Here is a 16,015-nt window from a genome sequence, read left to right on the forward strand (position 1 = left end):
GACCTTCGGAAATGGGCTCCATCAAAATACCTAATATCGTTGGCTAGAAAAAAATAATAACTTATCAGAACAAATTCAAAAGTTTTATTTAAATTAATGGAAATTTGGATAAAGATTAACTAGTTTTGGGTTGCCATGCAATGCTTGAATATGATAAGATGACATGCGTTTTTTAATAAAGAACATTTATTTCAGGAATGTTCTACAATTGGGATAACAGTAGGTACTTATAATAATGGAATAACACTTTGTATAGGGACCATTTTTAAAAATTCCCTTATTTATTTATTTTTTGTTTATTGTACATACTTTAAAAAAGTAGTGCATACACGATCCTAAACTTTTATTCGAAAGGAACCGACACACTGACCGACTCTATAAATAAACCGACAGTAATTATTTAATACCTAATAAAAACATTCAGAAATAATAAATTCTTATCCTGCAAAATGACCAGAGACAACAATTTCACATCCAAATTTTTTTCTATAATTTAGTTCAAGTGAAGATAAAAAGCCAGTGCTCCAAACTTAGCAGAATATTCATTAAAAACTGAAGAATATAAAAAGGTCCATCGAATCGAATGGAACATGGCGGTGCTAGGCAGGATGTGCATAAGTTTTTGATTTTTGCATTTATTAACGAGTCGCTTGTATCAGTTAGCTTTCCAAGTAATTTTTGTCATATTTCGTGTGTATATAATATTCCTGAATTGTGCAAAATCTATTTCGTACTCGTAGCCTCTTGTCTGGACATTTTAGTTCTGCAATGAAAATTATTATTCGTTGGTAGTGTAAAAATAATTGTGACAAATATATACCTTAGCTCAGGTAAATTATTGTTTTATGTTATTTTCTTGAAATTGAATAACCGTATCCTAATCTGTGATTCCTTGATCTACAATATCATCCTTCAATTAGTCATAAAAAGTTACGGAGTCTGCCCCATTTTGGTTCAAGTTCATTCTCGTGTTATTTTGTTCATCTCTAAAATAGTCAATAAATAATTCATTAATAACATGCCATGTATCTATGAACAAGAATCGGGAGTCTTAATTGCAACCTCTAAAACGGTTATAGGAATACCCATAACTTTTCTTTGTGGTCCATAATCACGTGTGGTTTAGGTCGTTATGGGGTCAATAACTGCTGACTATGACTTATTTTAGCTTTAATCTCATAACGGACAGTGCAGATAAGTAAAGAATTAGCATTTCTACAAATAATATTAATTTATAGTGAAATAAGCTCTTGATGTTATTGATTTATCAATAAGCTCAGATCAATACTTGCAATAGAAAAGAGAGGGATGTAGGTTGCGACCAGGGGGTTGCCATTAAGCATGTGCAATTGTGCATGTGCAGAGCGAGGCAGGTAGGTGCGCGCAGGGCGCAGGATGTAGCAGACAGGGCGCAGGGGAATGCGGAGGGCGGGGGTAGCGCGGGGCGGGGGCCCGTCCGACAGTCAGCTGTGCAAAGTGTCATGTTGTCGCGTCGCGTCGTACCGACCCGTGGGAAGTGGCCTAAATTATGCCCTCTACAGAATCTTGATATTTAAATCAATAATGTGCTATAGATAATTTTAAATAATGTTTACTTTTGTTTAAATTATAAAACAAAGTAAATAGTAGAAAGTGATCATAGTTATGCCATATGAATATCTGATTCCTTTGTGCTGAAGTGTTCTGTAACATAAAAAGTGCCTCTTTGAAGTTAACCATAGTGTATGTGTTGGTAGGTATATCTTATCAATTGAAATCTGACTGTTGTCAGCTTCATGCTGACATGCTCTCAATCATTGTGATACAGATTCAGATGCTTGAATTTATTTTAAAATTCCAAATACTTTTCCATATTCAAGAGCATTCAATTTTTTTCTGGAAATTGTTTGATGGGCCATTTTCCACTTAAAACAAAACTACTATTATGAAATATAACAAGAACTTGCATAATTTTAGCTGAAAGTGTGCTTTGTGCAAATGTTTTCATTGTTTCATGTATGTTTGCCATTTGCCATTGTTGTGCAATCAACAATTTTCAATAAAGTCCTCTTTATGGTTTACCGCTGAATGCTGACGATAACAGCTATAATCACACTTTTCTTGCTCTCAATGTACAAACTCAATCAGTGTTTCATTATAATTGTTGATTCATATCCTGCAATAAAAAAATATTTTATGGATGGATGTACAATTCCAAATACATTTTTTTATTATGTCTTCCGAAACGAAAAGTAAATAAGTATTAATAATAATAGCAAATTGATGTAGGTTGTGTGAGGGTCAAATATCTCATTTCACACTTCTGCAGGGACTATTTATAGCAATGCATAGTGTATGTAACTGTGTAAGGTATACAGAACATAACATGGCTAACTCTGTTTTATATGTGTAGCAGCTGGCTTCACATTACATTGTTGCTTGTTAGTTCTTATCTGGTGATAATAAAATGTAAAACTAAGGCAGTTTTTTTACAAAACCATGTGGTTTATTTGTCCTTGTTAAATCTCTGTTGATTGGACTGGGAATTAACAATATACATTTATATTTCAGTGTGCCGTGGTCGTCATGGCTACGCTCATCCAAGAAAATGGTATTAAGTTAAGTAAAGGCACACATGGTGTAGTGCAAAATCGTGGCATATCCTCACACACTGTTCCAAGTCACATGGTGCCAGACCATGAGTATTGCGAGGCGGGCACAGCCAGCGCACCGCAGCCACAGTGCGCCGACACGGGCGACGCGGTGGCGCCGCTCGTGCCCGTCGAAGAAGAAGAGGATACACCTGAAATAGATATAATGATAAACAATGTCGTGTGCAGTTTTAGTGTTAAGTGCCACCTGAACCTTAGACAGATAGCATTAAACGGTGTTAACGTAGAATTTCGTCGTGAAAACGGAATGGTAACCATGAAGTTACGGCGTCCATACACAACTGCATCGATCTGGTCATCAGGTCGAGTGACGTGCACGGGCGCCACCAGCGAAGACCAGGCCAAGATCGCAGCGCGGCGATATGCGCGTGCACTTCAGAAGCTCGGCTTCCAAGTTCGTTTTCGCAACTTCCGCGTAGTCAATGTATTAGGCACCTGTCGGATGCCCTTCGGTATAAGGATCATATCTTTTTCCAAGAGATACAAAGAAGCTGAGTAAGTATTTATATCACTTGTTTTACATCTTTATACTGATAAATTTATCTTGGACCTTGCAAAAGATTTTGTAACTACCCCTTCCAAATTGAAGTCTTGACAGCATAGCAAGTATGATGCTATGATTTGAATTAATACGTTATTATAATTACCTTGGTGTTTAACACTGCTAGATATTCAAAGCCATTCAATCCTTAAATAAAAAGTGTGATGCTGATTACATATTGAAGCTGTTTATCTCATTAGATACAAATTGTATTTATCCTGAGACATAAACCTTACTAAATACACTTTCCAACGATGTATTCTTAAGAATGATCATGTTGAACAAACATGCACATGCTATGAATAACTTGTCTTTGCCACGGTAGGTATAATTTTAGAAATTCAAAGTAAATTCTATTTCCATTTATCGAATAGAAAAAAATAGACTTTATACTCTTATTTATTCAATTTTGTGTTGTGTTGTTCAAATTTTTGAACTGTACCGTCTATATCCCACATGAATGACCTCGGATTAGCGGACGGACCTCGGACGAAAAAAAAGGATTAGCTTAACTCTATAGAGATTGGTTGTAGTAATCATAAATCTCAAAACTAAATAACTCATTGTTTCAGTCTTGGTCAACCCTTTGAATGGACACATTTTTCACATTCCGTCGTATGTCGTATTCTTGTTGTGGTCTTTTTAATTATCTACTTAGCCCAGATATGTTAGGATGGTTAGGTTTCTTCTGTTTTGACCAGTGTATTTGTCTTAATCTCGATCCTTTGCAAATTGTTTTTTTTATACTTTCAGCTATGAACCAGAGCTTCACCCAGGAGTTACGTATAAGTTATTTAATCCTAAAGCCACACTTAAGATATTCTCAACTGGAGGTGTGACTATCACAGGTACAGTTCAATTTAAAGTGCTCTCTCTAAAATACTTGAAATTTCGTATAATCATACTTAACTACTACTTACTTACTTACATTTGGATATGGACGCGACTATTTCGTAAATTAAAATTTGTGCCCTTACTGTGATTGAAGACCAAAAATAATCTAGAAGAAATTATTTAACAGGAAAATTCCGACTTATAGAACTATTATAATTATTATAAACATATCTTATTCAGACAAATAGAAAGCGGTCGTGTAGGTATCTATAAGATTTATAATTTCACTTTTTCGTGTTAAATAAATTTAGATTTTTAAACTTTTTATGTTGATAGTTATAAGTATTAGTATATAAAAATCGAGATACTTTTTACACTTTAGCGTTTTTAATTATCACAAACCAAATATTTTCTGTGGTTGTTAAATCTGGACTGAACATCAGTTAACCCTATTGTATTGAGTCGCGCCCTTCGTAGGCACCGGACAGTCTCGCCCTGCAGACGACCTTGCCGAGCGACGATCTCATTGGTTATTTGCTACACGCCAAACTGAGCTTTTATAATACGATAATTTAGGCACGGGTCGTCACTTAAACATTCAAATTCGGACGGTTGTTCCGTTCAAAATGTAAAAATGCTATTCAAAATATTTCTTTGGGTCCCTCCTTCTTAGTGCTTTAATCGGTCTATTATATGTAATTGGGGCCCCTAACGTTTTTGCTTAAAAGCGAACTGTCTTTCCTTGATAAGTGGAACTTTATACTAACAGGTATCTTGTCTTATCATAGACCGTGCTTGCTACTGTTAAACCGTCGTGGGACGTCTGATAGATGTGAAACAGGAAAACCACAATTATTTGATTAACTGTAAATATATTGTAAACTAGCTGTGCCCGCGACTTCGTTCGCGTGGTTGTTGAGAACAAAACAACGTCGTTTGCGTCTCGATGCTCTCTTGAGACCACCAAGTTGCGGTCCGTGTTCTTTGTGAACTTAAACGTGACTCCCTTTCGGTGAACGTTTCAGATTCACGTGAAAGAGCGATGTGCTCTCGGTTAGCAGATAACCGTGCTTCACGATCTTCTTCCGATTCCTGAGACCTACTAAGTCTCATCCTTTTCGCATTTCGGCTATGCAGCGAAAGGATAGTTTTTTTCTTTGAGGCATTTTCAAGGAAAATTTAAGCAATAAAAAAACCAACAACACTTATGACCGAATAGCCTACAAACGTAAAAGAACGGTGCGTCGAACAGTCTAAAGCCGCGTATGCACGTACGAACAAATTTGTTGAGTTACATGATACGCAACAACTTGGTTCGCACGTGCGTACCACTATCGAACATCGAACACTCTGTTCGTCAAACATGTTCGCGGCGATCCTTGTAGTGTGTTCTGTATGGACGGTGTTCGAAGAGCTTTAATAAATCTTACGCAACAAAACTGTTCGTATACCTAGATCTGGGCGGGGTGCGGGCCCGTTATCGCAGTGCGGATCCATCTAGGATCCGCTTTAGGAAACAACATTTCGTGAATCACTGCGAACATCAAAAAATTCTCCGCTACTTCACAATCGACCACTTCCAGCGGCGCCGTCATGGCTACTAAGATAGAGTTCACGACTGTTGTTCGCGAACTCGACTCGAACTATGTTTGCGTTCGTGTTCGAATATGCCGTCCATACGTACGAACCAAATGTCCCGAACATTTGGTTCGTACGTATGGACGGCATATCTGGTGTTTGTGTTCGCTATGTTCGTGTTCGTACGTGCGTTCGCGCCTTAAGTATGACAACGAATCGTCTGTTCGAGGTCGTGACTCAACGAATTGGCTAAGTTACTGTAAAACGATTGGCACTATTAGATACAAACTACGAAGTAAATAAAATACTACTTTCCTACTTCAAACCAATGACCAAACGAAACCAAACAGCCAATACTTATATTTCGACCAATTTAGAACAACGATTATGTTCCAAGCAACCTAAGACCTTTTACGACACACTCCAGAACTTTTAAGACACCAAACGAAACCCAATTTTTCAAGTAAACACGGTCGACGTGATTCTCGCGCGGAATCTCTTAACACCGCGATTCAGAAAATGACGTCATTTGCACAACGCCATCTATCGGATTTGGATTTCAACTATCAACATTAGTTCTATTTTTAGTCTTAAGATGTCGTTGCAAGTACTATACTGAATTGCGTAACGTAATATTTTACTTCTTGAACTCACTAAATTAATCATATCTTTTGATAGAGTGAACCGATTTCGATGAAATAAAAACTAAGTTATACCTCAAGTTGCGTATAATTTTTGTATATAAACATTGTCTGCATTGAATTCGTAGATTTTACGTGATGCGCGCACAAACAAACAGATAGACAGACAAACAGACAAAAATTTCAAAAATGATGGAAATGGGTTCTGTTACTTATCTTTTCACACGCTGGCTATTTTTTTTTTCAATTTCTTCAATGTACAAAAATTACTTTTCTACAGATTTATTATATGTATAGATAAAACTTAACAATAGTCCTAAACCTTAAAACAAATAATAATTATTAAAAGCCAAAAATACATACTTTTTCGGATGACCATTTTGATTGTAATTTCAAAAAATCTAAAATCTAAAAAATCATTTGCCAAACCCACACTTACGCCACTGGATAGCCATAAAACATGAATATTCGCGGGAAAATCTATAAATTGTCTTTAATTTGAAGTCTTTCAATTGTTGATTTGGTGTCGAGGAGCGAGGTGCACAGTGTGACTATTAATTTTGTACAAGAGTTCCTGACGCTCACTGACCACTTGGTTGTTCTCTTGATATTTAAAATTATTTAATAAATTATAATTTGCAATCAAACAGGTCGACACGGAAAAGGATAAATAGAAGGCCTTTTTGACTACTATACTTTACGTTACTCATATAGGACACAAATGAGCCCTACCATCGCCATTCCAATAATCAGGTTTACGGTTTTAGGGGTATATATCAGGTGCGCTTATAGATGTATCACAGAAAAAAAATGTTACATTATTAGGAACATGGTATGTCAGGACTTGGAGCCATCGTAATATCTTATTAACTTTAAAAATAGAAGGATGAGAACGCCGGAAGCCTATGAACGGAACTCATGGAACGATAACGTCCAAGGACATTAATCGACAAATACTACCGCTACAATGAAGTTTTAACGCAATGATGCTTGATTCCTTTTTATTTCTTCTAAATTCATTTCATCAAAATAAACTCACAATGCGCGATGCAAGTAATAGTACATTGGCGTTCTAATTGCTAACGACGATTTCCTTCAGGTTACTAGACTCAAGACTTAATATTTTATTTTCACTCCACAATGTATGAAGTTCTTAAAATTATAATGTTAACATTTGTGAACCCTGTCGAGCACAGCAAAAGTAGGAGATAATTAATGTGGCCATATAATTTTGACAATTACGCAGCAATTAATGATTAATTTAGAAATCCAGATTTCTTTACTCATTCTCAAAGACATCCTGACTCAAAACAAGCATTCGTGGATCATACAAATGCTTGTACTCCGCGCGGTTTAACCCACGTTGTCGGCGATTAAACGTCATTATAACCTAGATAAGTTTTTTTTTTGTAACATCTTAATATATATAAATCTCGTGTCACAAAGTTTGTCCTCAATGGACTCCTACACCACTTAACCGATTATAATAAAATTCGCACACTATGTGCAGTTCGATCCACCTTGAGAGAAAGGATAGTTTAAATCTCAAGTTATAGTCGCAATTTCTTCTAACCACGCGGACGAAGTCGCGGGCAACAGCTAATAATGTTTGTATTTTGTCAGCCCGCAGCGTTAGTGACGTGCAGTCGGCGGTGGAGCGCATCTTCCCGCTGGTGTACGAGTACCGCAAGCCGCTGACGGCGGCGGACGAGGAGCTGCTGCGGCAGAAGCGCGCGGCCCGGGCGGGCGCGCCGGCGCCTGCGCCCCCGCCCGACGACGACCCCATGCACCTGGTGACGCTGTCCGACGACGACAAGGACGCCTGGGAATGACGCGCTCGGGCCGCGCGCGCCTCCGCCGCCCACTGACGCTCCCGACGCGACGCCCCGTGCGGGAACGAAACGAACTTTATATTGGCATCGAAGCAATAACTGTCGGTTGTTAGTGCGATCGCGTGTGACTCGTCGGCGAGCTGTTCGGTTCATGCCAAAGATATTTATTAGGGGAGGTGCTTCGCGCCCGGTCCGGCCAGCGCGCGGCCGCGGCCGCTCGGCTGAACGATTGCGGAGTGCCCGCGCTTCTTTACCCTTCGTATGTACGATTGTATCGTTTTTGTGATGACCTGTGACCTCTTTAGTATGCGTAGATGAAGTCGAATCGTTTACGTTGAAACCAAAATTGTCATAAAATAAAAAAAAATGTTCAAAAATAAATCTCGATAACGATACTCAGTCTCGTTTTTCATTTGCCGTTATGATTGTAGAATTTGTAGTGATAATAGTGTTCAATAAGATTTGTTCTAAGAATGAGATGACTGAACGATAGAAGTTAGTGATTGTAAATATGGAAGCTTCGACATTATACGTTTCAATAAAAATCATGTTTGTTTTATTTGATATAACTTTAATATATTACCCTTATTAAAACCACAACCTATAGTAGTCTTTTGGACGTGTCTAGGAGTCAGATTCGCGCGTGTCGTACTCGTCACTGGTAAACCTGGGTCTTGAAAGTCGCGTAGACCTGCGAACCCGGAGCTGCGACTTATCTGGTCGATGTTTCACAAAATCTTTGGGAGTTTGTATGTATGCGCTCATATCTACCACTGCTAGACGAGGAGTTTTTACAGCAGTTCCTAGAAAATAAAAATAAGCGTGTCAGTTATTTATGATTACTCGACTTTCCATAAATTTAAGTCCTAAGGTCGTACTTTTCCACCCTGTACATGATTTGGACTAAGGACTAAATCAAAGATAATATTAAAAAAAATATTAAGGACTCAATCCTACCTGTAATTAAAGGCAATACTTTCTCAGCATATGCCACGGTTCGAGGCCTAGATTTTAATATAGGCCGCCGTGATAACCTCGCCGGCAGCGCCTGCAGCGCAGGTGGTGACACCTTGGGCAGAGACGGCGACAGCACGCGGCCAGCCAGCACGCGCCGCTCCGGGGACGAACTTGGTGACCTATGGTAAGGCTTCAGTTAAAGGTTACCATTTGAACAAGTTTTCAATTGTATAACTTTAAAGCTTTTGTGGCTTCTTTCTCAAAAAACTCCATTGTTAACTTTGTGACGTAGGTAAAACGGCTACTAACAAGAAGTTCGGTTTATTTTGCTATCTAACCTAACCTAACTGGAAAGCTTTTAAATTCTGGGTATAAAAACCATTAGAATTATGATAAATTAAACATTATGACTTGCCTATCTCGTTCCACAACCGGTCGTCTACGCCGCCGTCTGCCGCGATCTTTCTTTTTGCTTCGACCCACTCTTGGTGGAATGATGCCTATGTGCCTATAGTAATCACACAGAGATTTCGCTAGGGATCTGCCTATTTTTGAATCTGAATAGCTTGTTAAGTAAATTAAGAAAAATAGACTTGTTTTTATGAACTCTTACTTCGAACGGTGAATTGAACACAAAAGCTTGAAAATTAAATTCATTCGTTACCAGGAGTTTTCATAACATATTTTATACAACTTGCTAAATCTGACACATAAGTATGTGCTACAAATATTTTAGTAAAGGATACAAGCATCTTCTGTGTAATGAATATATGGCCCTCTAGGAGCTAATCTCCGCCCGCCTAATGAAACAAGGACGGTGTAAGCGTCAATAGATCCCGTGGGTAGAGCTCTTCGGGCGGTGCCAGCGAGGATCGAGTCCGCGTTGTAAAAGCAGGCTTCGGGCCTCCAGGCCTCTATACGAGCGCCCAGAAACTTTGGAAGTACTGCATGTCGCTCGAACCTATAGTAAACTAACGTTACATGCAAATATACCCAGTAGTACAAGCCGTTGCCTCAAATTCTTCACAAATAACGCAAAAAAAAACCCATACCTCTCCAGGAATATGTATTTCAAAATCTTTCTAATAAAAAATAAATCTCAAATCAAAAGTTTACGAGTTGATTCCGCAAAATATTTCTTTCAAGGTTTAGGTAGGTAGTTCATTTTATTGTTTTTATAATTAGATGCTAACATTTCGTAAGCTTTATTTTAGTACCAATTAAATTCGCCATTATAAAACTGTCGTGCGTCATTACTTCCACTTAAAGTTTTCTTTACAAAAAGGTTAACTTTAGTATGGTTACGTTATACGAACCTGTAGACGTCATCGTAAGAATTTCCCCGAACAAATACACCCTCATGGCTTATATCACCGTGTATATCGATAATAAAGTCTAATTGCACTGTCTGGGGAATAAAAATATTTCTATTATTGCTTATATACATAGGTACTAGATAGAAAGATATTTTAAAATTATGATTAATTTTTCCGTGATTTCGAAACAAATCGACTAAAGTTAGCAGTAACGTTAGTGCACTTTTCAGAGAGTAACTTGGGTCAATGTTGACTTTACTTTTTCTGAAGCGAGTTTCTTTAAAAGATCGTTAACGGCTACGAGAGCTGGATGCGCGTAGCTAGTGGCTCTGTTCCAACAACGATTGAGGTCGCCGCCGAGTAAGTCTGACCTCTGGTTGCCGAGGAAAACTCCGTCTGGATTTAACATCGGTATTACCTGGAAATAATACAGATTTAGAAATTCTTTGTCCGAATCATAAAATAGGTACATTCACTAATACTTAACGAAATAACGTTTTTTTTTTATTAGTAATATTCATATTTTTACCTCTAGAACTATGTTGTTTCTCAAAGCTAAGGCCTTCTCAGAGGACCCAAGCAAGAAGTCCAGCAACCCTGTAAACATTTGATGAATGAGGTGTTTATTTTGAACGTCAGCGCTATGGTTTAAAGTTATCAAATTGTAAAAAGTTAAATAGCACTTATTATGCAACAGGATGAAAACTCCATGCCTGAATAAACTTTTGAAATAGATACCTTGACAGACAAATGAAGAAGGGGGTTCCCCGCCGTGTGTCCTAGCAATAATAAGAACGACGCGTTTCTTTTGCTCTGCTGTCTTGATTTTAGGAACAATTGTTTCTTCTTTAAAATCTTTATCCTTTTCCTTGAAATTGTAGTCCCCGATTGTGACAAGGTCAATGCGACGTTTTTGCTAAAAATATACGAAAACGGTCGATCCTAAAGCCAAGTACTGTTCATGTGGATTTCATTTATAGATTTATTTAAGTTGGTTACGGAACACTTACGGTTGTTTGAGCGATAGATTGTCTCGTAGCAAACGCTTGCGCTTTTTTCTCCCACGCGGCCAAATGTTTCTGAAGCCGCGAGTAGGAGTAAGAGGCGGCTGCTGAGAACTGATACACATCCTCTTCACGATCAAACGCAAACGCTATGCTTAATATCTTTCGCCCTCTGTGTGCTAGTGAGCGGTGATAGAATATCAGTCTTCTTGGGATTCGTTGCCTGTTACGAAAGTTGTAAGTTACAAACGCGTTTAATATTTATAAAGGTGTAGGTATAAGATTCAGAGAGAGAATAATCAAAGTATTTATAATTTGGATTTTTATACTTACCATTTTGGTCGTGATGTAGATCGCACCAGCGGAGTCATGTCAGTATCAAACAACGTCGTTTCTTTGCCCAAATTCACGATATTTAGTATGACTCTCTGAAAGACGCACATTTTAATAATACTATCAGTCTTAACGTTAGGTATTTAACAAAATGAGGATACTATATGTATGCCCACATGCTTTGCCTACTTACCTGATCCTGCTTAACATTTTCAATGGTGAAATTAAACCAGAACCTGGCTCTCGGTCGACACGTGTCAGGGCGTACGAATAAGTCATACTCCAGGTCGGTGATGTGGTCGGCTCGGCCCAGGTTTCCGCATTCAAAGGCTGCATCGAAACACAGCTGACCACGCTTGGCTTTACCGCTCTGACCGGGAGGACGTACGATAAGGCGACTCAGATTGCCGAGCCCTCCCTCTCCATCACTTTCTTCACTATCTAAAGCGCAAGAATATAGAATTAGTTTGTAATAATAAATTATAAAACCTCAGTCATAACACAAGACACACTATTTTACCCACACGTATTACACCGATTTTGGAGCATAATTTTGGGGAAATATCTCTCAATATTCCTCAACGATTCTATCAGCTCTAAGTTCCGCCAACCTGCCGTATGCAATGACTACAAACTGCCAATTGAATTGAGGGAACAACATTTGATTTACATTCACAAATAGAATTCGGATGACTTACTCGTATACGTGATAAAGTATTCAATCACAAATGTGATTGATTGATAAGTTTCTAGCACGCACACACATGCAAATTAATAAATAGCCTTTAGTTAAACTGTAAAATCTTCGATATTTAAGAAAATATTTGTAAGAATATATCTTATTTTATTTTAGTATTACCATAGGGAGCACGAAGGTATATAGAGGTGTGTTCCAGAGCGTCGGGGTACACGGACATGGCTAGACTGCTAGGTTCCCGCGTAAGCCACCTAACTCAACTAACTTTAACGATGTAGGTGAACAGATTGGCTACAAGATTGACGGCAATACGGTCTAGGCGATAAGTGCACGAATATGTAAGGAAAACAGTTACGCGAGACACGCCAACCTTATATTCCAAGTTTTTTTTCTTTAGTCGATTGAAATTTAAAGTAAAGCAATTTTGTTGTGACTGACTTCGTAGGATTTTATTTTGACTTGTAACTTGTATAGCGTTTTAAGCCTTGTTTATTTTTGGCAATTTATGTTATTGCTTTAAAAATGTGTTAACACGGAATGTGGAGTATTCAATTTGCAATAAATGATGCCTGTGTAAGTATTTTCTAGTTCTAGGATCAGGTTAGTGATTAGGAAGGTATTGTACATTTGAGAACAACCTTTTTTAAACTTGATAGCTATAAAGTTCACTAAACAAAGAAATAAGAATCGAGGTTAAGCAACGTTACGGACATCAATTTGATGTGTGACTGTTTTCTTTTACAATTTATGTTTTCTTTGGCTCATTTGTACCTACTTAATCCTCAGTATCGAAGTTTCATATTTCTGACATAATTGGTAGCTGTACACCAGGTTTTCTCACTTTTGGCCTTTTTGGCCGATATAGAGTAGCTAGGTAACATTATTTCGCATCTACGTTATTAAATGATGCACGAACTTTTCGTACTTGAGAAAAATAACCCTAGAATCAACATAACGTTAAAAAAAGAAAAAGGTTGACGACCTAGACATTAAAAAAAACAAAGACGCTTATTATCTGCTGAGTTGGCGCTCACACAGGACTCGCGCTCATGAGGCTATTATCGTGGTGTATTGGCACTGGATGTGTCCACTCATGCGATCGATCGACACACTTACATTACGACATAACATAAACCACTGCAAGTAGGCAAGTACATACATAACAACTTTGTGAATTCACAGAATAATGTACGTGAAGGAAGTGTTGGAATTCTTCGGATGTAACGTTTTGTAACTAGGTATACCTAATTGTTATGTTGGAATTAATTTAGAACATGCTGATGTTTTTTTGTTTGCTTGCAATATTTGCACTCCAATTAGGTGTATACTACACATTTGCAATGAACAATTATGATGTTACTAAGTGGGTAACGAGACGAATACGACTAATAATAAACTCGCGTGTATTCTCGTTTTATACTAATTGATCAAAAAGTCGTGTCCGACAAAGTGCACTCTGAATCCTTCCATACAACATCATCTTACATCAAAATATGTACATAAGTATTTTAAATATTTCACAAATTTACGTAAACGTTTATCCTTTATTTTTTTCACATTTTCTACGAATCTGGGCATGTGCCCATAGCTGCGGATGAATACAATATTTAAAGTGTAGAGTTACATAATATAAGACTTCGTTATATTTTTTCTGTTACAATGTTAGTTACTATACTCCTCCAAAACGGCTTGACCGATTTTTACGAAATTCTGTATGAGATATGAGAATCGGCTACTAAGTATTTTTGATAACCTATGTGATAAGGGTTGAAATTCCAAACTTTTCTTATTCATTTGTTAGTTTTTCTCCACAACCGTAATTCTACAGAAATAATTGATATCGAATAATAATTATGCTTAGAATAATAATTACAATAATATGTATTCATAAATCAATGTGTAGAATAAACCTATAATATAAAGTTGCTGAAGATCCTTTCAGTAGCCATTAGTTAGCAGTTTCGCACTATCGTAGCGCATTTGGGCTACGGCGTAGCGAAGTTTACGTGCATTCTTGCTTCAACAGTAGACAAAGGTAACTTGTGAAGGAAGGACCGTAGCTCGACTAAGGCACTTAATTAATTAATTAATTAATTAATGAAAAACATTAAATTGATGTAGAAAGGTTATTACATATAACATTTTATTAGCTAATAGCTGACTCGTCAAGCGTTGTTTTGCCTTATAAATTCTTTCTAGTTTCTAGATAAACTCAAGTGTAGACAAAGTAAGTGATACTTCATTATAAAAAAAAAATCGTTCAAAAATAAAGAAAAAAAAATTAAGGTTGAAAAGACCTTTTCACTTAGGGGTGTGAAAAATATAAGTTAGCCGATTTTCAGACCTACTTAATACGAATATAAAATTTGGTGAAAATCGGTAAAGCCGTTTCGGAGGAGTACGGTAACTAACATCGTGACACGGGAATTTTATATATTAGATTATTAGCTCGTGGCAATATTTAAACTGGTCGTTAGTAATAGGAACGTCTTCAGTTAATTTTTTCTAAAATGTTAAAAAACACATCGTATTCCCTTCATATCTAGTATCCTTAACATGTAATACTAAACAAATTCGCCATTAGCGTATATTTCATAGCCTCAACTTAAAATAACATAGTAGTATAGTAATGGTTGCACGTTGTTTATGAATATTTAAGTATAAATCGTAGAATTTTAATTGAACATATCAAATTTACCAACACGGTTTATTATAAATTACGACAGGGATACAAGACATTATGTATATATGCTTACCTATCCATGCTCACAATCAATTAATACAATGAACTTAAAACGTCTACTTCACACATTTTCTAGAGGACCGATATTTCATTTCCTCGTCCTCATTGATTATGAATGTAATTGAAATAAAAATAATAATAAACTTACCAGACATTTTCTATATTTACACCATCACAGCGTAAAAGCGAGCGCCGGCTAATCACTTGCTCCTAACTATATAAGCTTAAGGCACATTGTCGCCGACCGTTCCCAGTATCCTTTGTCTCCTGCAAGGCTCCTCGTTGCCACGCTACGCCGCGATGCGACATTTTACTCATAATAATAACAAAAAAATACAAAAGCTATTTTACTCCAATGCGTATTATTGGCGTAGCTGGTTACCGTTGCTAGGAAACTATAGCGTCCTCACATGTTTATGAAAGGGAAATTGGTATGTAGATGCACATTGCGTATGTTATGCTTGTTGTTTTCCATTCAAACCGAGTGTTATCGTAAGGCCGGGTACATCGGATTCAAATCAGTATGGAAATGTCATATTAGTAGATACCTACTTAAGAGTAGTTAAGAGAGCACATTGTGGATCGGATGGCAACGCCGCTGGTATGTAGTCAGGAAATAATAATATTGAGTATTTTCTTTCTTCGTTTTTTGGCTGATGTGACAAGACTTAAAGATAAGCGAATAATGAAGTTTATGCGGCTCTGGTTCCAGTGCTGTATTAGTTTTAGGATAATATAGTTTAGCTTAAAGTCGCAGAACTCTTTAAAATCTATTATTGTACAGTATGTATTTGCAAATTCATAGCCTCTGTTAAAAAAATTGTTCTTTACTATCTAGATTCTATCAAAAAATACTAAAAGTACAATTATAAATAATATTCTGCCAGA

At 37.2% G+C, this 16,015-nt stretch overlaps 2 protein-coding genes across 3 annotated transcripts; one reads left to right on the forward strand and one right to left on the reverse strand.

Annotated features, from left to right (window-relative positions):
• Window positions 1-561: 561 nt before the first annotated feature.
• On the forward strand, window positions 562-8,077 carry LOC113493199 (TATA box-binding protein-like protein 1). Of its 2 annotated transcripts, none has more exons than XM_026871059.1 (4): window positions 562-830; window positions 2,551-3,146; window positions 3,946-4,040; window positions 7,869-8,077. In XM_026871059.1, the coding sequence occupies exons 2-4, from the start codon at window positions 2,566-2,568 to the stop codon at window positions 8,075-8,077; spliced, it is 885 nt and encodes a 294-aa protein (XP_026726860.1). In that variant the 5' UTR covers window positions 562-830; window positions 2,551-2,565. The 2 variants fall into 2 exon arrangements, with proteins under 2 accessions (XP_026726860.1, XP_026726861.1); XM_026871060.1 differs by lacking the exon at window positions 562-830 and adding an exon at window positions 1,462-1,732.
• Window positions 8,078-8,392: 315 nt separating this feature from the next.
• On the reverse strand, window positions 8,393-12,894 carry LOC113493201 (cytosolic carboxypeptidase 6-like). The gene is made up of 12 exons (XM_026871061.1): window positions 12,547-12,894; window positions 11,881-12,128; window positions 11,688-11,782; window positions 11,361-11,577; window positions 11,089-11,266; window positions 10,880-10,947; window positions 10,610-10,768; window positions 10,351-10,442; window positions 9,781-9,995; window positions 9,450-9,591; window positions 9,035-9,213; window positions 8,393-8,880 (listed from the first exon to the last, which is right to left on the reverse strand). Exons 1-12 carry the CDS (start codon window positions 12,602-12,604, stop codon window positions 8,702-8,704), a joined length of 1,830 nt encoding a protein of 609 aa, XP_026726862.1. The 5' UTR covers window positions 12,605-12,894; the 3' UTR covers window positions 8,393-8,701.
• Window positions 12,895-16,015: the final 3,121 nt, after the last annotated feature.

Source organism: Trichoplusia ni, chromosome 4, assembly GCF_003590095.1.
Source record: "Trichoplusia ni isolate ovarian cell line Hi5 chromosome 4, tn1, whole genome shotgun sequence".
Classification (NCBI taxonomy): Eukaryota; Metazoa; Arthropoda; class Insecta; order Lepidoptera; family Noctuidae; genus Trichoplusia; species Trichoplusia ni.